Raw genomic sequence first — 27,472 nt, 5'->3', positions numbered from 1 at the left:
TTCTTTTTGGAAACTCTCCACCCTGACCCCTTCCACTTCTCAGATGAGAGGACAGTGGCTTTGCTCCTCTGAGGGCAGAGTAATAACTGTTCACCTTCCACTGCCCTGGTGAAATGTCCAGTTAACACTGCCCCAGAAGAAAAACACTTTGTTACTCCTCCAACACATCTGTGTAGAATTAGAGAAGAATCACTGCAAATGATCAGTTAAAATGTAATTACTTTCATGTAGCTAACAGGACCTGACCTCTTTATTCACAATTAGTAATTCTGTGATTAGAGAAGAATGTGCATCACAGATTATCAGTTGTTTTTGTCAGCAGTTTGGGAGTCTGTATTTAATGTTCACTAGTGAAGACTAGATGTATCAAAAGCATGCTGTGCAATTTTCACTTTCAAGCACCTACTATTTAAGGGGAAATGTATTTTTGAAAGATGAGTTCTTTCCTTGTTCTTGGACTAGCCTCAAATTTGGGATAAGGAAAACAGCTAATAACCTGTATTTTGTTTGGTCTTGCATGCCTAATGAGAAATGAATGTGTATGTTCTGTCAGTCTGTCTCACTGTCCATCTGTCTGATTTTCTAGGAGGTGATTTCCTGTCATTCCTAAGAAAAAAGAAGGATGAGCTGAAAACCAAACAGTTGGTGAAATTTTCATTAGATGCTGCCTCTGGTATGGCATATCTTGAATCTAAAAATTGTATACATAGGTAAGGAAGATTTTTTTTCTCACTATTGTACCTTTGCTCAGTAGAATTGCAAGGTGTTTAAAGGTGTATGGTGTTTACTATCACAGAAGTGAACCTTACGATTTAAAAATACATACTTTTTCTGATTAACTGGTCATTATTACTTGTCTAACTCAAAAATATTCAGTTGGGTAACAAGTGCTACGTTATTTGATGTCTATAGTTTGGTGCTATTAGTGTAAGTTAAAAATTATTTTTCACCATAATCATATGCATTATAAGGAGCCTGATTCATACAGTGAGAATGAATCATAGTAAGAAGCAATCTGTGAGGCTTATGTCGTGTCTGAAATTTACAGATACTTGCTGGGCCAACAGAGAACTTACAGTATTAAATTAATACCTTAAGTATTAAGAACTAAAATTCTGTATTTTAAAATATTAATTTGCTGAACTGCTCTCTCAGAAGTATGGAAGATTATGGAGCATTATGCTGTTTGAGTTTCTTATTTCTGTTCATACCATTCCTTTTTCTTGTTTCTTCTCCAGTTTGACTCTGCCATTGCTCTTTATACTCCGTTTGTATCAAAGAGGATGGAATTAGTTTCCACCTGTTTTGTTCTTTCAGAATAGCACAATGTACTTAATGCTGTGGCTGATATACGAGATGTAAACATAATGATGATCAATTTCACAGAAAAATTATGGAGAACAAGTTTTCATTTCTGATCTTGATGTCTTACACTTTGTGAAACGTGTGACATCTCATTTACATTATCAGTTCATTTGGGATTTAACACCTTTCTGGTGAATGCTCTTACCAGAGACCTGAGTGGCATTTCTCTTAGATTTTCATCAGCAGTGAATGGGTCAGTTGCAATCCTGCACATTGAGTTAATCAAAACAATTCTGCAAGCTCATGATCTATAAAAAACACTGAGAGAAAAAAACCTGAACTCATGATCTAAAACTATGTAATACTCCCTTAGGGAAATCCAAGAAAGGGATTGTAAGCATTCTGTCATGACAAAATGTGTTTTAGCCTGGCTCTGTTTGTCAAGGATATAATGGCATAAAAATCAGAGCAAATAACAGCATTAGTGATTTCTGCTAGCCTCATAAATGCTCCTGTGCTTAATAACAGTCAGATCAATGTTAAATCTGAAGTGCCTGTTTAAGCTATTCTGTTCTTAGTTAATTAAAGCAAAGATAAAAATAGCAGCTGGATAACTGAAGTTCGTTATTGCAATTATTGAAAAAAAATTTTCAATATTTATTCATTAAATGGTAGCGTGCTGCCTAAATTATACGTAGTTTTATATTTATTTTTTTTAGCACTAGGGAAAGGGTATTCCTGCACAGATGTACGAAAAAGAATGTTCTCTGTAGATGACATTGTGGCTTCACTGTAGCTCTAGAAATTTGCTCTGCTAGTTGGTGAATAGGAACTGCTATTCCTAAAATTTGTTTACAAAGCTAATAGTGATCTAGAGAATGTGTTTCTGACAGAAGATATGTGGAGTATTGTCTTACTATATGAAGATTTCAGTTTTTCATAATTTTCAGCTGAAAATCTGAATACAAATGTGTCATAGAGTTCCCAAGTCAGGAGGAAAAAGATGAAATCTGACATGTTTTGTTAGTGCCATAGACGTGCCAATGCACAGAGTCTGGGTTACACCTACTGTAACACAAAGAGAAAAGAACTTCTATCCCCTTGTTTACTTTTAAACTTCTAAAGTATTAATGAAATTTGTTGATTACCACAGATTGTCAGAGAAGATTATCACAGAGAGCTAGCACTTTCCTAAAGGAAAAGCCAAAATTTTTAGGAAACCTATTCTAAATAAAAATAGTTTTAATGTAACGAAACAAGCAAACTATGCGTTCAGGAGAACTTCCTGATTTTTTGAAACACACAGGTTTATAAACCAAAATATGCATTTTCAGTATTAGTTTACTGAAGCGGCGTGGCTGAAGACGCAAGCACGGCAGCGCGCTTGCAGCCAAAGGGGCACTGTCCCCGCCTCGATGCCACGGACAGCGCCTACGGTCAGCACCCCACGTTATAGTAGCATGGCGGCCTTGAACAAGGACGTGGCCGCCTTAAAGCTTCTGCCCACAGGAATACGAGGGCGTTCCTCAGTTACAGCAAGTCCGCTTCAATTGTGAAGCTAGGGAGGCCAGCAACCTAATAGGAGGAGGGAGGGATTACATGAATTTATAAAGGGAAGGGAATCCAGGGGAGGAGTCGTTCTTTGGACCAGTAGGGTGACAGGAGGGAGTGGGGTACAAGAGATTGACATAAAAGAAACACCAATTGTAACAAACTGAGGAAGGGGCCCCGGCCCCTGAACCAATCACTCAACGCCCTAGCTAGAATGTTCCAGAGAAAGAGGTGGGGCTGAAGAGTGACTGGCAGGGCACTGGGGTGGGGCTTGGAAGAAGATACATTGGTTTCTAAGGAAACTGGGGAGGGGTTCAGGAAAGGATACATTTGTTGTCAGGGCAACTGGGGAGGAGCTGGGAAGACTGACAGAAACAGGGAGGGGAGGAGAACCAGGGCAGAACCATTATATAAAACAGAGGGAAGCGGAACAAGCCACCACAACAGTTTACCAGTCTTATTTTCTTCCGTATACAACATTCTTTATTGTTTTATGTGGTTAGCTATAGTATCTGCTTACTTTATTTATGAGTTAATTTTTCTAAATTTAATAGGTAAACATAATGAAAATTTCTGAATCAGCAAACAACCAACAAAGTTTAGTGATTTTTGCAGTAATAATAACGAACTTGTGTTGGTTGGTTTTATTTTTAGTTGCTAACACAGGTTGATTACAAATGCTTACTCTGGGAAAGAATCTCATGAAGTTCTAAAATGTATTTGATCAATGGCTAAACTGTAATTTGGTAGGCTTGGCATACATAGAATTTTGCTAGGTCTGTCACCTCTTTGAGCGCTGATCCAAGATTTGTGGACACTCTGGGGAGTGACTGGAGGTGCATCAGTCCAGAACCCCTGTCTGCTGCAGGAGCCCAGAAAAACAGGGAAAAATCAAGCTGTGTTATGCTCCACGAGCAAGTTCTTGGGTGTTCTAACTCAGAAGCCCATTGGAATTTCCCAAGCACTGGAAGTGCAGCCATCTGGCTGCATGGTCTGTACAAGAAATTTGGGAGTCTTTGCTGCCTCCAGTTTAAGTCAGGTAGGACAGATTGGTCTTGTGTAAGTTTAATGTTGACAGCAGGTAAGTGGGAATGGAACAATTTAATTCATAGCAGTAAGAAGCTTTAGCACTCTGTAAAAAAAATAGTGGTTTTCTGAAAGGACATTAAACTTGTTCTTTTTTTGTCAGAAAGTTCATCTACTGAAAATGGTTCTCAGGTAAGAAAAGAGGTGAGAAAAATTAACTAGAGGCAATGGACTAAGCAGTGGTTAAAAAAACCTTAATCTTTTTGTTTGTTTAAAGGTCCTTAGGCCTTGATTACTACTGCTTAAAGATCAGTAATGTATAGTTAGAAATAGTTTCTGTTACATAGATTGCAGTAAAGTGAAATTGGTTTGCTTCATGCTGTTATCTTTTTGTAGTATTCAATTTAAGTTCTTTGATTTAAGGATTTTTTTCAGAATTCCACATAAATATTTGTAGTATTTTAGGTGATTAATTTAGTACCATGCATAATTGGCTACCTGCTAAGAGAAATTAGGGCTACTCATCACTTTATTTGCATTATTTTTGATGCTACTCTTTAGTTGTAACTGCAGTAGCTACACTTAGCCTTTATATTTTAAAATTCTACCCCAGTTTGTGTTGGATTTTGGAAATTATTGTCTGAATTACACTTTAACTTACCCTTTAAGTAGTTGGGACTGCGCCACAACTAATGTGCTGTTTGTTTTCCATTTTTTAATGTGTTAACTATATCAGTAGGTGAAAATGCTTACATTGGCTTGTAAGTGATTATTGAATTATTATTTGATCTAGCATCCAGATATCACTTGTTCTTTGCTCTCTCTTTAAAGAACAGAAATGGCTTCACTTTCAGGGGGAAAAAAAGCTGCATGAAAAGATGTTATTAAAAAAATGAAAAGAGTAGTTGAACATGCACGGAAGAATGTAGTCATTTCATCTCCATTTAATTAACATGAGGTTGAAGAATTATTTCTTGCTTTCATTTTTACCATATGCTATTGTTTAGATAGTTCAATTTTTCTGTTAATTAGAAACAGAAGATAAGGATGGAGATGTGATAATTTGAGTTGGCTTAATAGGCGTTTGGGAGTGGCCTTCTTTTCCAGTACTTGATTTGCATGTGATGAATTCATTTGTCCATAATTTATGTTCAGTTTTCAAAGCTGTCTTGGGGGCTGTAGGAGGGAAGCTGCAGTTTCTGTTGGATTTTACTGGATGTGCAAGGATGTCTTCTACAAGATCAGGTTGACTTTTTTGCAACAGATGCACTATGAATGTGAGGAAACAGGGACCAAGGTCCCTGCATTCAATGTCAAATTTTCCTTTCAGTCAATGAAATTATCTCCTGGAGGTCTCCTGTATTCTGAATTAAAGATGTGCTGGTTGGCAAGAAGATCATGTTTTCTGGTTTGGTTTTTCCATTTTTAGTCATATTGCTATTTCTTCTGTTTGCTTTGGTTATATAGCTGTGAAAACACCTGTGTTATGTTAAATCTGGCTTACTTTCATGTTATGAAATCTTGACTCTGTGGATACTCTGTGAATAGTAATTCAGGATTTCTAGAGTTTTCATTAGATTGTATAATTTAATTTAATTACATATTAATTGCTAGGAACGTACTTGCTTCCCTGATACTAATCTAGTTTAGCCGATCTGCTCTGCTATGAGAACGTTTTTCCTCTCAAGTCTGGTAACTGCCAATGTATAGAATTTTGGAAAAAGAGTGTCAGAACACTTTCATAACCATGAACTTAAGAGCTATAATTAATAGTTAAGTAGGTCTTTTATTTCCTATGAATCTTCTGTTTCTGCTTGGAACAACAGTTCAGTTACAGTGAAAAGGATGAAAAGTGATCCTTTTCAGTTCAGCAAAGGTGCTGCTCAATTCTCTGTGTTTTAGGAGGGATTGGAGCCTCCTGGGAGCAGGAGAGTGACAGTTTAGCTCCAAAATGGAGCAGGTCTTCTTCCTAAGAAGGAGGAACAACCTGTCTGCTTGATTTCTCTACTTAAATCCCATGAAAGACAGTAGCTCAACACTTCTCTGTGTGTGCCCTTGGGAGGCTCCACACAACCCTGTGCTCCCTGGAATAACAGCTTTGGTTCTGTTCTGCAGCAGCTTGGGCACTTGTTTCTCTGAATATTGTATTTCCTCCTGGCCAGTTACAATGCCTGAGACCTTTATTGCAGTTTCTGTAATTTTATCTGCTAGTGTATGACTTACAAAGAAAGACAACATTTAGGTGGTAAAGCACCTCAACTCTCTGAGGTTTATTGCAAGGATTAATTTGCCATTATTAATTGTCTTTTTATGATTCCTTCCGAATTACATGTATAAAACAATGATCTGAGATTCCATTTCTATAGTTTTCTTTCATAGAAAATTTATTTATAACTGAATGAAAAAGTATGTACTACTGTGTTGGTAATACCTTCAATGAATAAGTGTTTGAGAGAATTATAGTCAGTGCTACAGTTGAAACACTCTGTAAATGTAGTGAATAATCATAGTTTTGGTCCTTTTTTATAAGAAGATGTTTCTGTTTTATATAAAATGATGTTTGAAATAATTTTTTTCAATATAAATGTTGGAGATGTTTCTATTCTGTTAAAAGAGAGAAACAAATGGAAACTTTGATGAAGAGCTGTTACTTTCTGCAGGCCACTTTATATAACATATATTGTTAGTTTTAAAAAAATCTACTAAAATTTACTCTACTATGTCGATAAAATAATTTTTAATCAAACTTTGAACTTGATTGACACATTACCATGTGTTGAGCTTTTATTTCTTAATATGGGCATGCCTTTCTCTGTTGCCTTTTAACTGGTGAGGGTTTTTCACCAAAATGAGTATTTCCACTGACTTTATTAGATTATAAATATGCTGTGCAATTAAAGCATTGCCAGTTTTATACACATTATTGTTTTTTATTAATTCTATTGGTCATAAGTGTACTAATGAAAGAGCCATTTGCAAGATTACAAAAACCCTCCTTCTCGTAGTTCTGTGGTGGGTAAATAAGGATATGTCTACTAACTCTTTCCAGAAAAAACTGAGTTCAGAGAGCTGCTCTTGGGACTCTCAGCTGTTGCTAAACAAATAGAGGAAGGCACTGTTTCCAGAACAGTGGTGCTGCTCACCTCTCTGCACATTAATGCCAGCACTCCATGGGTGCTGCTGGGACATTTGGTCTGCCATGATCCTTCTTTCATTAGTGGCTATTAAAACTGCATTTCAGACCATAATACTGGCAAAGACAAATGTGTCGGTGCCTTCAAATGCACCAGGAAATTGTTTGTCTAAGTTTTAATTCAAAATGAGGTGTTTCCAGCCCTAAAATAACTAATACAGGGCTCTCCATCTGCTGTCATCCAGGAGAGGCAGCTGAATATTGCTGGATTTCACTAAGCTTGCCATTTAGGAATAGTTTTTAGAGTATTATATACCAGGTTTCAGCTTTTAAGAATAGATTTTTAAGAGATTCCCGCCTCTTTTTTTTCCTGCTGTTACATTGGTAAGTGTGGTTTGATCCTAGAGAAGTACATTTGCAATTTAATGTGGATCAGTTCTGGATTAGTATTTCTGGTTTTCTGAGATCTTGAGCAGAGTGATTATGTTTTTCTTTAGTGAGCCTGTATTAATCTAATCTGAAAGCATTAAAGGGGAAAAAAACCCCAGGAAACATGAGTATCTAAGTCCATGAATATTGTATACTTTAAACTCATTATAATAAATTAGAGTGAGTATTGAATTCGAAGTATATTGTAATGGAAGTGCCTGTGAGCTATGGTGAAGAGTTGCTTCTGAATAAAAATTGAACTTTCTTCTAATCTATTATCTGTTTCTCTAAGCTATTCAATTTTGACATGGTTGGTAACAAAAGAATTTAAAAGAAAGAGAAATACAGTTTTTTCCTTGTGGACGCTGTGCAATTGTTCTGCTGGTTGCTACTGCTTTCCCTTGTGGGCTTCATTTGAAATTCACCCCAGGCTATATTAAAAGCAAACTAGGCATCACAGATTGAGCTTTGCTATAGCTGCACAAGGCTTGTAATTAGAGTAACAGGTGTGTGGGTTTGGATGGCCAAAGTGTGGTATAAGAAAGGTCTGCATACATTTTTGTTTACTGTAAATCCCCACGTCATTCTGTCTCCGTAAGACCATGCCATCTTTATATATTCCTGATGTATGCTCAAGGTAGTGCTGTTACCAGAGGAGTTAGTGGTCACAATGTGCAGGAAAACCATATTTTAATTGTGGCTTTTTCATGTTACTGTATTAAATAAGTATGCAGTAGACTACACAAATACACGAAGTATTACATTAACTTAATAATTGTTACATTAATGGTAGAACTGGATGCTCTGGTGCTTGCTTTTTTCTTCTTTAGGAATAACATGATAGTTTATTCAGCTGCTGTTAGGACAGATTTTATTTGCCATGGGGATTTTCCAGTACTACTTAGTTCTACCACTTACTACTCTTCTCTTAAAATATTAAAATATAAGTTATCTATTCATACTGGTGGAAAACAAAGTTCTTGTTCAACTGTGGTCATTCTGAGGCTAATACTAATAATTTATTTTCCCAGAGGCCAGTTTAGTATAGGATATTAGATTATGCTGTTCCTGAGCTTCAAATGGCAAATTGAGGTTTCTTCATATTAAATAAATAAAGGGAAATTACCTTTTTCTTTCTATGTTTGTATTTTCTTTTGAAAAGGCTGTTACAATGTTTCATCTTCATTTTTGCCTAATTGACATTTCCTTTAGCTTCCATTTTATGTCTGAAGATAGCACTGCCTATATATCAACTGAATGGCATCAGGGATAACCCAGTATGATCAGTTAAGCATAGTTCTTAATATCAGTGTTTTGAAGTGTGTGTTAAAATATTCAGTAAGGCAGATATTTTCATTTTATTGTGAATTTTGCCTAGTGATCCCTATTCAGTATGTGCTTAAGTATCACCTTCCATGTGTTCTCCATAAAATGGGGAAAATATCCAGTCCTCTGAGCTTTCAATATTCCAGTTTTTCTAGGATGGTGATTTAAAATGTCATATAGTGTTAAACTAAAGATAGTAATAATTAAATTGGTTGGCATGTTATTGCAGAATTATTTTGTAGACCTAAGTATTTAAAAAATATCGTGTCAATATTGTCAGTAAGCTGTATTAGTACAGATATATGCGGTGATAGAATTCACTGGTAGCTGCTAATACAAGGGAAGCTGAAAATCCATTACTTTTCAGAATAGCTAGAAATTTCTAATGTCTTATAGTTTTTCTTTCTGTTTGGTACATTTCACCTGTCAGTTAGCAATTAGGGGTTGGATATTTACCATTAGAAGGCAGATTCTTCATTCTGGTCAGCTGACTCTTGCATTTTTAAAGAACATTGAGCATTTATGCATAACTTATTTATGGTTTGAGGTCTTAGTCTCACAAAGAAAAACATGAAAAATCCTTGCTAAGGATCGTATGTTGTGTGCAAATATAAAGGGACAGAAATGTGCCATTTTAAGGATACTATTTTGTAAGAAAGTGACCCTAAACCTTAAACTTTTTGAGGTTCTTTTACCTTCTGTTAGTCCAGGGCTTTTCCTTCTGAGATTTCACAGCTTTCCTTTACATTACTCCTGCCTTTCTAGAGTTTACTGTACAAGTGGGTAAGATTGTGAGTGAGAGAAAAAATATGCAAAAAGAAAATTTGTTAAGAAGTAAATATTTTTGTTCTTATTGCATAGGTAAAGTACATATTGCATAGGTAAGGTTGTATTACTTATTAGTTGATATTTCTGCTCTTACAGGTGTAAGTGAATAGCAATGAATCTGTTCCCTGAAATCTCAGATAATGGTCGGCTCTTTCTGCCAGGCTGAATTCCTGTTTGGATTCCAGGAATCATCAGAGAATCCAAAAAACCAACACAAAGCTCAAAATATTTCCAGATACTGTAACAAAATGTATGTGATGAATATAACTACATGATCTTGTCCTTTAGAAGAGCATCTATGTTATTCTAAGGGGGCAGTTGTTCTGTGTAAACCAAAATGAAGTTATTAGAGTTTAGTAACTATTTAATAGTCAGTATTTTATAGACAGTGCGGAGAAACATTAAGTATTGCAAGCTAATTATAAAAAGGCTTATATCAGAATAAGTTTAAGTAAACAATCTGTAGGAAATGTCAGAGAGATTTAGATTTTTATTTTTTTTTGTCACAGAAATTGCATAGTATGAAAAATATTTATTTCTTGCCATTGGAGTTGAATTAGTCTATTTCTCATGAGATATCCCTGATACAGAAAGCTCCCTCCTAAAAAATTAGTAACCTTTGCTAGGAATAAAGAAAATAAGGCTGAAAGAAGTTAAAGCAAATTTTCTTAGACTCTCTCATTCTGTTTAACAAACAGTAACATTTTAAGTGTAACATTATTGTACTGCATTTGTTTTTATTTACTGCAATATCACTTTCTTGTTGATAAATATTAGGCGTCTACAAATATTACTCAGTAAAATAATTTGAATAGTATTTTTAGTATAATAAATCTACTCACTGCATGAAAGCTACATGCTCTCTCTAATTAAAAAGCAAAAAGGAAAAAAATGAAAGTTACAGGCTGTTGAAACTAAGATAAAAATAACATGCTGTTTGTTTTAGTGGAAGCTGTAGTGCTGACCATAAAGTCACATAGCTCTTCTGGATAGTGTAAATAATATTTTCTCTAGTCTCATAATCCTGGTACAGTGGTGAGCAGTGAGTGAAATGTAATTACTTTCTAAGAGAGATGGGCTGCAGTATACAATTTGTGCAGTGGGCAAAGGAGGTATTAGTAGATGATGAACAATGAATTAGATGATAAGATAAGACAAAAGCAGAAGATTGAGGGAAGAGGAGAAGGGGGAGAAGGCAGAGTACTACATCAGTTGCTTTAAAAATGAGGTTTAGGGTGCTCTTTGAGCACAAGTCATTGACCACAGCGTGTGTCAGTGTTTGTATAGGGAGGCTAAAACATGCTTTCATGCACCACTTTGTTTTCTTTGGGGTGTAGATCTTTTCCTGGTTTCTTACCTACAGCAGAAAATTCTAATCATTGTTTTTGAAAAGGAAAAATATGTATATCTAAGATACAATGCACTAAGATATTATGTATCACTTCAATATTTTCTTGGCTTCCTGATACTAATTCTTGACATTCCAAAGAGGAATATACCACAGTTGTCTCCAAGTGGTAACAAATTTCTTTTAATAAGAAATTTTTAGGCTGTATGTGGTAACAAACAATTAATTCCCAAATTGTTTTCCAGAGGAAAAAGTGATTTCTCTTTTCTGTGTTTTGTAAATATACATACACACAAATATGTATATATATGCTTACTGGGTTACTCCTATTTTGCAGATTTGACAAAATATTAATCCACTATTTTTCCAGATAGCACTAATGATAATATACTTTACGTGGTTTTTATCACTGCCTCAGGAGGTTTTTCAGAAGTGCCTGCAACCTTTATGGTGCTGTAGTTTTATCACTGATGTATCATATTCAGCATTGTTATCTGGCTGTGTATGTAGTGAAAAACAGATGAAAGAAGGATGTGTGATGGGTTTTAGTGTGTATTCATGAAATAACTTGGTTTTAAAGTTTATGGAACTGGAAAACTTCATGGCATATAGGTCTACACATCAAATCATGTAGAGAGGGCTGTTTTCTAGATCTTTTTGTAAAATCAGGACGTTTTTCTTATAAAGGTAAGAGAAATTTATCCCTGTTAAGCTAGGTTCAAAGGTAAATTCAGTTCCAGTAGGTACTGCTCACAAAAAATGTTGTGATCAAATTTAAACTGAAAGAAATTACACTTGCTGAGGATGAGTAAAATAAAACACACAGAAAGCTTAGTGCATGTTTTGTTCTTTTTTTGCCATTGCTCTGTTGTTCTCAGCCTCTTTCCTCCTTGTTCTGCAGAACTGTAGTGCATGGATACACTTTTAGGAAACAGTATTTTATCACTGTGAGTTTTGATTCAAATAAGGAGTTACTCTTTGTCAAAGGCTATTTCAAAATCCTTATGCAAGGTAGTAAACAGCAAGGGAGAGCATACTGGCATGTTAACTGGTTTGGAAGGTAGATGGAGACCATCAGGGTACATGGAACTGTGAGAATTTTTCAGTCAATGTTGCTGTATTTAAAGGCTCACAGATTTCAGCTGAGTCATTCAAGCCAGACATTAAAAGCTCCTGGCAATGATGGATGTCAGATACTTCATCAAGTGTCCTGGCTGCTGGGAAATAAGAATAGATGAGTGGAATAAGGGCCAAGCCCCACTTTTAAAAGAAACCTCAAACTATATGTAGGAGTTAGGATGCTGTAAGTAAAAATACCTGATTTGAAACGTTTCTGCTTTGGAATAATTTTGATTTTGGAGATCAGTAAGATAGTTAGCCTGCATGTGCTCAGAAGAAAGAGTTTGAACTTTACTGCTTCAAATATTGCATCTTAGTAGTTAGTTGGTAATAAGCATCTCCAGGCCTATCCACTAACAAATTAATTGACTGTCCTTTCTGCTTGGTATCTTAGACCTCTCTGACTTCTCATCTGCTTCCAGGAAGCCACCCTTCCTGCCCACCTTTGCAGACCATGTTCTCTTGTATGAGATTATCTGGACTAGTTTCTTACTTTTCTTCACGGTCATGCAAAATCCCACTCCCTCGTCATGAAAATTCTGAGTATCCCAAATGAAGGGCAAAATTGAGGTGACAGGGTCTCCCATGCTGCTATTGTCTTTTTTTGGCAGAACTCAAGTATAAAATATTAGTTTTGTGGTTACAAATATATATATGTACCCTCATTGTTTTTTAATAGATATTTATTTCAAAGGAGTTATTAAACTTCTGTATCTATTGTTAATCTTCTATAACACAGCTGGACTTATGTTGTAAATTGAAACCAGTTGTTTTTAGTTTTGTAAGTCAATAAGCATCTCTCTAACCACAAGAGAGCATTATGACCTTCAGATAGAGTCAAGTAGACAGAACTCTTAGAAATAAGACTGTAAAAGTCATGGAAGATTTTTCTATGTCAAATATAAAAACCTTAAGCAGGCAGTTTCTGCTTCTTTTAACTATCAAGGAGCTGTTAAATTTAAGTGCTTCAGTTCCCTTTTGGGGAGTATTTTACAGTAACTTATACAGAGTTTGGTAATCTCTTAGATTTGACAGTGGGCCAGTATTTTTCTCTGATGGTTTTAACCTATTCTTTTAAATCGCACATTTCACCTCTGCTGATGTTCCAAGCCCCTTGCAGATGTCTGAACCTGGAGCTGGGCTCTGAAGTGCCACTGATGGGCTGCTCACACCAGCCTGGGTTAGGAGAAGGGGCAAATTGGTACTCCCTAAAGAAGCCTGCAGTTGAGGAAGCCAAAATTTGTGTGATAGGTTTGGTACACACAGTGTGGGGCCACATTTGACATGTGAAACTACCTCTAACCACAGATAAGTACCTGAAGCTGCCTGATGGAAATCTGAGGAGACTCAGCAGCAGCTGTGTCTTTCTAACTTCATGGGAATCTACCTGTACTCGACTGGCAACACCTGTAACCCTTTTCTGTACAGAAATTAGTAATTTGTGTCATTGCATTTGGAATTTTGTTGTTTCTCCAATTATGTGATTGGTTGAAAAAGTCACCTTTTCATATGATAAAATGAACAAATGCACTAGGCCAGGAAATTAATCATTCTTTGGGTCTCTCCCTCTTTGACCACTACCTTTTTGTTGTGTACTTACTTTAGTTGTGTACTTACTTATGCCTGATACTAACAATAGATTCCAGGGCATCTGACAATTCTAATGTTTACTGAAAGTCAGTAAAAGGTTGGGTTCATTTACTTAATCCATCCCTTTGAAACAGACACTGGTCTGTACACCTGTCAAACTTTTTTTGGTTTATTAGGCAACTTCATTAATAAAATAGAATTTCTTACTTTTCCTAGACAGGTTTCTCACAATCTAATAGATAATGAGCTTTTATTTTTCCAATGCTCAATTTAAATCCTTTGCTCTTATTTAATTGGAATCCATATCTTTTTAGGCTCTCTTTTTTTCTATATGATTGCCTAGTAGTATTTGTTTTTTACTGAATGTTTGTATTTAGACTTAATTTTTTAAAATATAGTAGTTCCTGTTTTACAGGCTATGTCTAATCCTTATCCCAACAGATATGTTTTGTCCCTCTCTCCCCCTCTTTCTCCTTCTCTCCTTTCCTTCTTTTTATTTATTTGCCCTTACTGTTGCTTGCAGCTGCTCTTAATTTGATATTATCTGGAAATGTAATTAAATTCCTGTTTGATTTTTCCCTCAGATCATGCACAAAGCTGCTAAATTAAAACAGGCATCTCTAATTCGTTGCCCTATATTATATCACCTTCTAAGATATTTCTTACCCATGATTTTTTAAGCAGGAAAATTTTAAATGTTTATCAGTTGACTAGCTGGACTTCAGTTATTTTATAACCTTTGCCCACAACAAATGCTGAAATGAATGTAACATTAAATGGCAAAGAGGATCCTGTCTTCCTAAAGTATAATGGCAGAATAGTTTTTTCTGCAGAAATATTTCAGAATAATAGCCAGTTGCAGTAAATCCATAGCTTTGCAATAGTTTTCTAATAGTTTTCTCTTCCTGTCTTACATAAAGTACAGGAAAGTGTTTTCTGCACCTCCAACAAACTTTGAATCCTGGCAGGACAAGGAACTTTCAGATCTGTAGGGAGTCAACCCTATACAGGAGTGAACATGCTTCCGCAGAGAGCAACCAGAGGCAGAGGGGCTATTTCTAAATACAGAACTCTGGATTTTCCAGGGCAGGGACATTCTTGTAACAAGCAAATGACTTTTGCTATCAGATAGCATAAGGTTTTAATAGAAGAAAAAGGATAGAGTTCAGTACGTGATGAACTTGGAGCCCCTGGACTTACTAACATCTTTTCCTCTACTCAGCCCAGCTGTGAAATTCTACCATGGTGAATATGCTTGTGACGTGTGAGTTCATCCAGTTCCCAAAAGCTGTGGACATCCTATCCTGTCTCCAGCTATCAATATGAGATGTAATCATGATCCTTAATCAGCACTGTCATCTCCTTTTTTTCTTCAGCATCTCCCGCTTTGAATATCCCACTATAATTCCATGAAAATTCCATCACTTATTTCTTTTTCTTGTGATGAAAAAAGTGCAGAATATTTTCTTTCACATAAAAGTTTTATTTTTGAGTGGGAAAACTATTGTGGATTTTAAGTAATAGAGACAAAAACCAGGAGAGAAGTTCAGTTTATTTACTGTCTTGTTGATTTACAGGAAGTTAATAGGTAATTTTATTCCTCTCAATTTCTATATATGTACTTCTCTGCAATGTGTTAGTCACCTGAAATTTCTTCTGTATTTCTCTAAGCTAACTGTGGATCTTACTTAGCTGTCTAAGACAATTAGTAAATTATTCCTCATCTTTATTTTCATTCATCCTTTTTTATTATAGTTACAAAACGGGCTATTTTTAATATACTGAAATATTTCAAGTATTTGTTGGTAATCCTTGATTAAAGGTAGAGAAATATTGTAAAATACAAATTAGAATTTTTTTTCTCTGACTGGAAAATTATGAATTAGTGGGTTATTACTGTACATCTTTGTCAATGGTTTCCATTATTAAGAATGCTTAGCTGGCATAAGTTACCTGTGCCATTCATCTAAATTCTTTTCTCCCTAAATAAGGAACGTCCCCAGATGAATAATTACCTTAAAATATGGCTGACTTTCCTCCCTTTGCTATTGGCTTTCTTTGTGAGTGTCTCTTAAAAATGCAGGACATTTTATTTTTGCTTTCTAGCCACTCAGGTTAGGACTGCAGCACAGTCCTCTCGTCTAGCAATGCTTGATTTTGCTAATTCTTTGTTCTGTCTTTTCCTCCTCATTTCTAATTAGACCTAATGTATTTGGTTTCTCTCTTATTCCTTGCGTATTATTTTCATGAATATGTAGTGTCTTGTACCTTAATTATGCTGGATGCTTCATTTCTTTGTAGCCTGATTATTACCTTTACCTTTTTTTAACCTTCATTAGCAAAGTGTTTCAGGATCGATTTCCTGTAAAATACTTTATCTACTGAAAAATCATGCTTGTCTGTTACTTTTAAAATCTTAAATGATGCCTCTTTGTTGTAGGAACAAAAATAAAGTTAAGTGATGGAAATGCATGGAGAGATAACTTAAACTACAGCTACTGTTGCATACCACATTATTAGTTCTGGCTATTGAAAAAGCAATAGAGTCGCTACCTGTCTCAGATGAACTTTGATATTCACCTGTGACAAGTAGTTAAATGTACCCTGAGAAGACTTGGAAATATTTCCTGTTTCATTAGGACTTCAAAGGCCCTGCAAATACTGTATTATTGTGCTATTTTATTTCATTCTAGTGAAAAAAGGTGGGAAAAAAGTGACTCATATTATAATCATGCTTTTGAATTTCTTGATTTCTTGCGCACTTGCAGTGTTTTTCAATTCCACATGCTCTGCTTTGCATTATTAGTAATTTGAACTTAATATATTGTGATATTAACACTAGAAAATGTCTTTATTTAATAGAATGAAAAGTTTATTTTCTAAAAACCTTAATCATCAGAAAAATCAGTGATAGAAGCTACTCTGCTTTAGACATTTTCTTTTAATCCAACCTGCAGCCTTTTCTATCACTGATACCTTATGGGCAAGGGAATGTGACCCGTGACCATATCTGGTCTGCCTCTTCGGATGATTACAGTTTTATAAACAAGTTAAACCAGTATTTAATGCTTCTGTGCAGAGATATCAATTACATTTTTACATTATATTATATAATAAGATATAATAATAGAATTATTGTAGAATTAGTAGAATAAGGAAGAGATTAATTCAAAACTAGATTCAGAATTAAGAACTAAAGTGAGTGATCCTTCTGGTCTAAAAGGGCAAGGACACTCATTGTAACAAGACTTGTGTTATCACATACGTTGAATAAAGCCATGATATTATATTAAAAATGTTCCTGTTAGCAAAATGTTGTGCTCTACTGTTGTGTTTCATTTTAGTTGCTTATGTGAATGATACAGTGTAAATTTTTGCTTGAAAATGGTATTTTTCTTCCTATGAATAATACAATATACTTATATAACTGGTTATGGAAATGGATGGCATTGTGATTGTAATTTAAGTCCACTGTAGTTTTATCAAGCACAAAATGTAAACTTGTGTTCTGGTACATCTTGGATAATTAATTTTTGGAGACTTAGTTTCCCCTGTAATTCAGTTAATATCAAAGAGAATTTCCAGGACTGTTACAAGCCTTACACATTTCCTAAATGTACCCATATTTGTCGTTATGTCCTGTAATGCTTCTCTTGATATCCAATAGCTTAGGAATGGTTGCATGGAACCCAGCAGAGATGTTTATTCCCATGTCTGTTCTGTCATTAAGGATTTCTAGACTGTATATTTAATTTTCCAGTCCCTCTAATATTGTAGGATCTCCATGAAGTTGCCTGTCTTCCTCTCTGATTACTGTCCAGACACTTCATTTTTCACTAAAATGGGCACACAAAAGAAATTGGATTGCAAATCTTTGTTTCAAGATATAGCACAAAGTAAAGAAAAGGATATTTTGTTCAGCATATTACATATAATCAGCAGTGCACAGGAAAAAATTGGTTATAAAAATCTGCAGTGATATCAATGCATAGAGGACTGTTAAAGACCAAAATGACTGTGATGTCATTTTCATCAAAATAACTGTTCAGAAGAATACAGGCAATAACTATTAAGTTCTAAAACAGTTGAGAAACAATGCAGATAAAAACCATTTAGATGGTACTGATAGGAATGTTTCTGTTCCAGGAGCAGGCATTGTGAAGACAACCTTCAAAATAGGAAAAAGTGGGGAGGAATAGATGATGCAACAATTTATTGCTTCATTTCCGTCTTCATAGTCTACTGCTTTGATTCTCCTCAGAAAGTGCTCATTGTCTACTATTCCCTTATCTTTCTTAAAATTGCTGGTACAGAAAACTTGCCCTGCTAGGAAAATGGAGGGCACATTTTTGGTAGCAGTAGCCTACCAAAAAAACCTCAAAGATAAAAGTTTTCTAATGTGTCAGTAGATCTGTACAGTCCCTTGAGTCATATCTGGGTGGGAGACAGTAAATAAGTTGACAGTTTTGTTCAGCTACTGAATACAATTTTTTGGGGGTTGTTTTGTTACTTTTCCTCCTTTTGAATTCCTTTCGCAAAATTTTTAAGTCTTTTGCTTAAGTGCGAAGTGCTTTATAAAGAGTAATTGACGTCCACCAATGCTGTGAGGTGGGTGAAGTTGCTTATTTTATTTATAGTTGAGAGAAACTGAGCAATATCCGAAACTGGATGGCAAGCCGAGCACCTGACATTATTGAGAAATCACTACTGTAGCCACTGTATCCAACTTGGAGTTTCTCTGGTTTGCCAGCACCGTTCATCTGTGGAGATGAAGATGGACTTGCATTTTATATGAGGAGCTGAGAGCAGTTATTAGCATTGTAGTTAATATGGCTCCAGTATTTTCATAATAACTAAAATAATGTAAAGAAATAATTAAATCGAAGTTAAAAGGGGGAAGAAAACACAGAATTCATGAAAGGATGTTCTTCTAACCCTCTAATATTTTCCCAGTCTGTTACTAGGCACGTGTTATTTGTTGTACCCTCCACGTACAGCAAAATTAGCATATCAAGAAAGTTCTGAAATAGATTTAGGCATGACTGTATTTTGATTTAGACATTATTGGAAATTACATCAGGTGTATGAAGGTGAGGTATCTTACGGTTCACAAAAAAACCAGCAATTTATCTTGTAGTTTCACTTCCCACCCCTTTTTTTAAATTTAGGTAATAGGCCATTTTCATTGAATTTAATGTGCAGAGGAGATAAACCGATCCTGTTCACTAATTAATTACTTGCTTTTATCACCTTATAGTATTTTAACTGCATAATCCAGGGATGGAATATAAAATGGCTAATTAGTTCAGTGAGGCAGTCTGTGCTGCTGATTTAGTAATGAGGAGTTTGATCTCTAGTTTTGATTTGCTTTAACTCATGGAATTCCATTGCAATGCTAGGTAGTACTTTCTCTGCAGATCCTGTGGGATGTGGAGGGGAAGAGGGGAGGGAGTGTAAGAATGTCCTTAGAGAAGGCTTTAGTAGGTTTATGTCTTTACTGACAGATGTGAATCCAGGTGGTAACAGCTCCCAGCGCAGAGCTCTACTTCCTCCTTGAACTGGCTGTTGAATTTTTAGCCAAAGTCCTATGACCTCTCTCTTAAAGTTTCAGCAGATTTGAGCCATATTGACATCCCTAGGAGATGTCCTGTTTGTACTTACAGGAACTGCAGAGCAATGCTTAAAAAGGAAATTACCAAATTCCATGCTAGTTTTTACTTGTTATTAGCTGGGGGGAAGAAACTTTGTTTCTAGCAGTACTAGAAGCTTATATAATCTTGATATTAAATAGTGAGAGTCAGCTTCTCTTTTACTAAGGAGCTTACTCTGTGGCAGTTCAGTGTAATATGTGCCCAATTTGTAGAACTTTCACAATGTAAATAAAGAATATTTTCTTGCTTTCTGTGTTAAAGATAAATACTGATTTTATGAAATTACTGCTTTAAGTAGCAAATGCTTTATGAGAAAAAAAAAATTCCTAAACAGAGATACCAATTTTCATAGAATTATCTCTGTGTTTCTTCAGGATGTTGGCTTTAGAGAGCGTTAGGGAGAAGGAAGAGAAAGCAAGCAGAATACACTGGTTTTTCAGAGGCAAGAAGACAAATAGACTGTAGTTGATTTTTGTGGAGTTTTTTTGTTTGGGGGGCTGGTGTGCTGGAGTTTTGTTGTCATTATTTTTTGGGGATTTGTTGTTTGTGTGTTTGATTTGGTTTTGGTTTTTAATGCCCATATAGAAAGAGTCATGATTTACTAAGAAAACTTAACACTGATGAAATCTTTAATGTTGACATCTCATAGTTAATTTTGGTCATCAGACCTCTGTATTTATATTTTCATGTTTCCCCCAACTCATGTTGTTTATCTTAAAAATGGAGTAGAACTCCACTGTGGATTTCTAATGGAAGGTTAAGAAGTAAAGGGTCTTTATAAACCCCTTAAAATTATTATACTAGAACGCCTATCTGTAGAAAATAGAAATTAATTATAATTATGGAAACTGAAAGAAAATTAATGTCATAATTTATTATTTTAAAGTAATGGGAGTAATAGTTGCTGCTGCCATTTTTTTCCCAGATTCTGGCTATAAATTCTGTAATAAATCTTGTTGACTGAAAGCATCTTCTGTATTTTTCTCTTATGTCTAGACTGAAAAATAACATCCTTTTTAAGGAAACTGTCAGACATAATGAAGAGGAGTGAAGAATTTATTTGAAAAATACTGAAAAATCTTAACCAAACCCTCAGAATAATAGTAAAAAAAAAAACGCCAAAAGCTGAGGTACCCACAGCTTTCAGTGTAACTCTTTAAAAAATGTTTTTAAGTGTGCAAATACATATAAAAATTTTCCGTAAAATTAAGCAACAAATCACTGAGGATATGAAGCAGATGTAAAATGACAGTGGAAATACTAAGAAGGTAATATAACTTTGTGACATATATATGCTTGAGGAATGAAATTATCACATCTAAAGTATTTTCTAAGTAAGTGGCAGAGTGAGCACATCATACTCAGGATGATAGAAGGCAAATTTGCTTATGTCAGAAATAAATATATGAAGTGCGCACAAGACTTTATTAACAGAAATTATGTATTGAAAATAATACAGAGTATTATAGCATTAAAAATGGGAGAGTTTTAGCTAAAAGTGGAAAAAGGCATTAATACTGTGAGACTCAAAACATGCAAACATTTGATTTCTTCTTTGAGGTGTTAATTTACATATATCCTGAACAGAGTGTCACAATCTTTATGAACTTCTACGAATGCCAGTTGATTTTCATGAAAGTGTTTTAGTCAGTTTTCAGTAGGGATGAAAAGCTTTTTCTCTAGTTGATTCTGAATGAAAAAGAAAACTCATATATATCTCTATGTACAAAACTGACAAAAATTATGCAAACTGAGTGTAGTCTTTGTTTATAAGCACCATACTGTGCATATTATTTACTATCCACTTTCCCAAATAATCAGACTTATGCATGAGGAATAAACCTAAGTCAGCTCAGTATATAGATTTTTCTTAACTTGACTCAATATTTTTAAATGCTAGGTCATACTTCAGGTAGGGGAATGACTGCGCTTTCAATTAACTATAAATTTTCTTTGAGATACAACCTCATTACTTTTTCCACTCCTTATGTGCATCAGTTGCAAAATCTAGACTATATTGAGTAACATGATGAAAAACCTTATTACTGAAGTATGATTGGAACCTAAGTCATGAATTCTTGAAGTTCTTGGTGACACTTTTTGCACACTTGAGTATAAACAATAACAATTTGATTTTGTTTTGCAGCTCGCTTGCTTTAACCAATATAGCTGTATGTAATGATACTGCATGCTAATATCAAGCTATGTAAAACAGTGCACACTGAGCTGTTTTATGCATTTGTGCACATCTTCAGCTGGTGCCTGTGAGTTCAGATTTGTTTGTAGTGATCTGTCTTCTCGAACCAAACTAATAACTTCATTTTTATTACTCAAGCTCTAGAGCTATTAATGTTCTTAGTGGCAGAAAAGCTGTGTGAGTCAAATATGTTAAAATTCTTAAATCAAGTTATGATATTTAGGGTCGTACCTAGGCTCTGTCTACATATTGAATAACATAACCCAGTATCAGTATGGATGAGCTGATTAAACCAGATGTATGAGCTTCAGCATCCTTAAATATGGCTCAAGACTTTTAGTTTGGGTTAAGTGTAGTTCAGTCCTTTGTCATTACCGTGGGTGATGCTGGAAGCTGTTTGCCGCTGGTTCAAACCTTTCTGCATTAGCTGTAGAAACAAATTCTTTGGAAAGAAGATTCTGTCGCTAGAAAAACAAATTTCGTGCCTATCATGGGCAGAATTCTGAGTTAGTTTCTTCCAAGAGCAGTGTAGTTTGCATGCACCAAATTCATCCTTCAAAAACCAATGAATGTGCATTAAGTGCTCAAGGGATTCACTTCAGAACTATATTACAGGTCCAATTCAAAATATCAAAGTTAATGTAGTTTTTCTGGAATATTCATGTAAGCCATTTGTGAGCATATTATCTATTTAGGTAAGCAAAACCACAGTAAGGTTAGTTTAAAAAAATATTTTGTCCATGATGTTCATAATGGTATGGAAATAATCCTCTTGCTTGACATGTCTCTCCCTTTTTATTACATTACCATGGGAATAATAATATATATTTTATTATGTTGTATTCTAATAAACTGTGAAACACTGAAATGTAACATACATATAGTATGTTGATAATATATTATTAACATGTAGAGAATTCACAGTAGGTCTTTTATCAGGTATTACTGCATGTCTTCTGATCTAAAAAATAAAAAAAATTGAGGTGAAGGGAAGGAGTTGACTTTCTGAGCTTCTCATCCATCACTGAGCCAAAATTTCTTTTCTATGCTGAGTAGCTTTAACTTTTGATAGAAACTCTAACAGGCAGAGGGAAGATGGAGCGGTTTCTCAGATTTCTCACTGAAACACTTCCTGAACACATTTCAGGATGCTTCTTCAAATTCTGTTTCATTTTACGTAGGATCCAGTTCATTAATCTGGGATTTATTTTTGTGGAGGAGTAAATGGAGGGCAGTTGTGGTGGGTTAACTTTGCATGGCTGCCAGACACCCACACAGATGCTTTCTCACTCCCCATGCTCTACAGGATAGGAAAGTAAAATAAGACAGAAATGCTTGGAGGTCAAGATAAAGGCAAGGAAATCATCTACCAATTACCAGCCTAGCAAAACAGAATGAACTTGGGTAACATGAATTTAATGTATTGCAAATTAGAGTTACATGGTGAGAAATAAAAGCCAAAAACTGAAATACTTTTTCCCTTTCCCTTCTTCTGAGGCACTCCTTCATTGTGAAATGCTTCACTTCCTCCCCTGAGGGGTGAATGGGAAATGGAGGTTCTGAACTCTCCATAACAGCTCCTGTCCTTCAGCCTCACGCTCCTTCCCTGCTGCACTGTGCCTCTTCTCTGTGGACTGCAGGAGTGTCTCTGCTCTTTGAGCATCTCCAGCATCCTCTCCCCTTGCTTTTTCATAGGATTATTTCTGAGGTTTTTTTCTCCCTTCCCTCACTTCTATTTCCTCACGACTGCTGTGAAGTGTTTTTTACTCTTTTGTAAATAAGCTTCTGAGAGGTATGACTGTCTTGGCTGAGGGGCTTGGTCAATTTAAATGACTTCCAATTACTTTCAGACCTGTAAAAATGTGTTGGTTTGGGGTTTTTTTTTTTCTAATTTAGAGACCTGGCTGCAAGGAACTGCTTGGTAGGTGAAAGCAACATCTTGAAAATAAGTGATTTTGGGATGTCCCGGCAAGAGGATGATGGCGTGTACTCATCATCAGGCCTAAAGCAGATTCCAATCAAGTGGACTGCTCCAGAAGCTCTGAACTATGGTAAGAGTATAACTGGATTTTCTGGAAAAAACAATAAAAAATCCAAAGCGCAGTAAAGAGCACCAAAGCCGCAATATTCGAGTGTATGTACATACAATTCTTTTCCCTCATTCAAATTAATGATGTTTAAAATAATTTTAGTATTTCAGTCTGATTTATGTAAAAAATGCAGTTGTGCTGCTGAAAAACAATAGGGCAGCAACATCAAAATTGCTATTATGCAGCAATAGCAGAGTGCTTTGGCTCTGTTGCTGACTCATTCTTGTAGACAGCCTCATCAGTCATCTAAATTGTGATCGTTAGCAAAATGAATGGCAAGTTCTGCATATTTATAGCCCCTCACTGAAAACAGTAGAAAATGTTAATGTACTATAACACTGTGTTAGATAATTCATTGCATTGGTGAAAGATACAGTCATTGTTTTATTTTCAGCTGGTTTTAACTGCGGTTTTACTTTACCTGCATTTTTGTGTATCACTAGGTTTTTATATTGGGGATAAAAATTCATTATTTATCACTGAGGGAAGTGGTCCAGACTACTTGGTTCCAGAATAGAAGCTGAAGCTGCTGCTCTTACCTTTTTTTGCTTATATGAAACTATAAAAATAAGTTCTTCTAGGTAAAGGGGGCTGTGGAGAAGCAGCACATTTAATAAATGATGGCATGTTTTGAATGTACTTCTCTAAAGCAGTTATTTAGTTGAGTACACAGAATAAAATATTTTTGAATTCTTCATCTGAAATGTCTATAAATATTTCTACCATCTCTTAAATTTAGCCTTTTTTTCAGAAATCATGCATTGGAAATCATAAGTTTCTGAATTATGATTGATAGCAGAATGCTTCCTCTCATTAGCACTTTTGCAGCAATTGATGACATAACACAGTAATGCAGATCTTCCCTTTAAAAGGCTGACAGTAAATTCAGTTTAGTAATTGATCCTATATTACCAGTTACTGGAAGAGGTGTTAGTGTTGCCAACATTCACTGGTGAATGCTTTGCTCTTTTGGGTGTTTGATCGACTATAAAAGGTGGTTTGAGTTTTTCTTTTTGTTATTTTGGAAATACATATGGTGTTTTTGATGTATTATGAAAACGTATCTTTATAACCATTTGTGGTCCAGTTGACTGCATTTAGCAGGAAACAGGCTCTTGTGACCACACCTTCACTTTGTACTGCTGAGTCTGTTTTTTCTGCACAGTACAGGAGAAGAGGGGATTGTTGATTAACTTCAACTTACTTTGTGTTTCTTAAAGCACATACATATTCCAGCAGCTATAGGTCATTGTCTGTAATGTTTGGGAAATAAGCTCTCTCAAACATGTTGATATGTTCAGCAGTCAGTATTCAACTTTCAAAATGTCATGGAAGATTTCTGTGGGTTTTTGAAGGATAGATTTTTCCAGTCCCTTGAAAGATACTAGTAAAACTTACTGGATTATGTTTTATTGTTTTCCATTTTAATAATAAGGTTGTAATAATTGCATTGAATTGTGTAGGTATGATTGGTGGTTTTTAAGATATCAAAATGAAATAAAATTAAATCTTCGGTATTTCAAAGCTAGTTGGTAACCACTGGCCAGGTCAGTCCTGAATATCAAGATTCAAAGGTTGGAGGAAAATGAGAAATATGATCATTTGGCCATTACATGAATGCCAATGTGGTTAAGAAGCTACAAAAAAGTTCTTTTTTTTTGTCTTTGCTGAAGTCACTGTGTATGACAAATTTAAGAGTGGTCACTAAAGTATGTTAATTTAAAAAAAAACCCACAAGTTGTGAAGGCTAGAAACCAGGCTAGGGCAAATGTTGTGGTTCTGACACAAATTGTGTCAGAAGTTAGAAGCAAAATCCAGATGCCACTGGAGTTTTTGAGAAATGGAAGCTTTGGTTCTGTGGGTGCTGTTCAGAGCCATTCTACACCATTATTGGGAAGGCAAACCCCATCACTCCAAACAGCTCCCCTTTCCTCCTTGGTCCCCCCACTTCATACACTGATCCTGATGTCACATGGTCTGGAATCTTCCTTTGGTGTGTTTGGGATCACCTGTCCTGGCTGTGCTCCCTCCCAAGGACCCCCAGCTTCCTCACCAGCATGGCAGTGGGAAAAGCAGGGAAGGCCTTGGCTCAACAAAACCATCACTGAGTTATCAACCCTGAGTTCAGCACAAATAAAAACAGAGCCCTGTACCTGGCACTGTGAATAGAATTAATCCTACCCCACCAAAATTGGCACATATTTAGGATGATTATGGGGTATTTTTGCTTCCTGATCTTTGAAAACTAAAATACATTTAATATGTATGTTTTCTCCCTAAAATATTTTGAGTTATTTGTGATGTTAGTAGTAATGTGGGGAGGACTTGGGGTTTTTTCCTAAACAGATCTTCTTTTTTTCCCCTCAGATAATGTAATAGCATAAAATATAATTAAGTGTACAGAACTTGTACTTTCTGTTAAAAAAGCCTAAAAACCAGCTAATCACCTATCTTGTATTTGCTGAATGCTTTCAGTGAAAAGTGTTAAATTACTGGATGCCCAACTGTGGGAAGTTGATACACAGACAAGAAAACTAATCTTACTCCAAAGAGCATAGTGAATATCCATAATTGCCAGCCATGAGGCACACAAGCTAACATAGCACAGCTTGAAGTGACATTTAGTCTAAGAGTAAACTGAGATTTCTGACGTCAGAAGTTGTCACTGTCATCAACTGTCACTGTAATTTACATGTATTTTCATTTTTTTCCTAGTCAGAAGTGGTTTAGTTTGGCTTGTTTGATGATTAGAGATAAACAAGCAATACATTCACAAGTGTTGTTTTTAAGAGTAAAGATATGTAAATACAAAGTAATAGTACACAACAAAGAAGAATAGTCATGAAAAATGTTGAAAGTGATGTTGAAAATGGATTTTTAAGGTAACATTTTCACTGATTCTGCTGCAAAAGGCTGGGAGTCTTAATTTTCTAATGAGAATCCATCAGGGACAATAGAAATATCTCCTCCAAAATGTCTCCCTGTAATAGAAAGCTACAATTCCACAAAGAGGCTTGGAATTCAGTTATCTATTAATTATCTGTTTTGCTATCTCTGAAGCATAATTGGAGGCAATTGAACCAGAAGGCTTGATTTTTTTTTTCCTTAAACTCATTGGGTGTGTCAGTTTTGCAGCATCCAGCCTTACTCTGATTTTCAGAGATCAGTTTCTCAAAGCATAAGAATCAGGCCCTCTTCACGCTTAGAAACAGTCTTGGTGGTAGCTCCTCTCAGAATAAACACCGCCATGCTAAAATGGAGAACTAGAAAAGGTAACTTTTTAAAGAATATTTGGAATTGAAAGCAGTTGTAAATGAGTAGGAAAACTCTGACTTTTTTTTGTCCTTTTATATTAAAAGAAAAATATTTTTGTACATTAGGAAGGAAAGAAATTCTTAACTTGCTTGACAAACTGGAGTTGTATATTGTGTAGAACTTAAAGTTAGCTTATGTTATTCCAGAGTTTTTTCTTTAATATAATTTGTTCATTCTTTGAAATACTGGAGACTGTGAAATCTGTAGAATGTTTTATTAGTAGCTACAGCTTTGTTTTGCCTGAAGATTGCCAGTGTAACACTTTTACCTTTACAGGAAATTTGGGCCATAATTATCTGAAATACCAATTTCTCTGTATGTTAAATTCAAGGTTTGCTTTCCTTTTTTTAGGGAGATACACATCTGAGAGTGATGTATGGAGCTTTGGAATCCTTCTGTGGGAGACCTTCAGTTTAGGAGTGTGCCCATACCCTGGAATGACCAACCAACAAGCACGAGAACAAGTTGAGAAAGGTAATTATTCCTTGAAAGTGAAACAAATGATGGATAAATGGTAAGGATTCAGCGTAAAATAGCCAAGAAATAACATACAAGTTTTGTAGC

At 35.4% G+C, this 27,472-nt stretch overlaps 1 protein-coding gene across 3 annotated transcripts in view; it reads left to right on the top strand.

The window, feature by feature from the left end:
- FER (FER tyrosine kinase) overlaps nt 1–27,472 on the top strand; it is a 164,513-nt gene that overhangs the window by 125,810 nt on the left and 11,231 nt on the right. For 2 of the 3 annotated variants that reach the window (XM_054281976.1, XM_054281984.1), the window contains 3 exons: nt 587–710; nt 23,400–23,554; nt 27,260–27,382. In XM_054281976.1, coding sequence (XP_054137951.1) covers nt 587–710; nt 23,400–23,554; nt 27,260–27,382 — 402 coding nt within the window. Of the gene's footprint in view, nt 1–586; nt 711–14,877; nt 14,958–23,399; nt 23,555–27,259; nt 27,383–27,472 lie in introns of those variants that run through there. The other variant, XM_054281991.1, reaches the window with a different exon arrangement.

The sequence above is a fragment of the Melozone crissalis genome, unplaced genomic scaffold, assembly GCF_028551555.1.
Source record: "Melozone crissalis strain CALT ecotype California unplaced genomic scaffold, PUWL_Pcris_2 ptg000005l_1, whole genome shotgun sequence".
NCBI lineage: Eukaryota > Metazoa > Chordata > Aves > Passeriformes > Passerellidae > Melozone > Melozone crissalis.
This window is presented reverse-complemented; position numbering and strand designations above follow the sequence as displayed.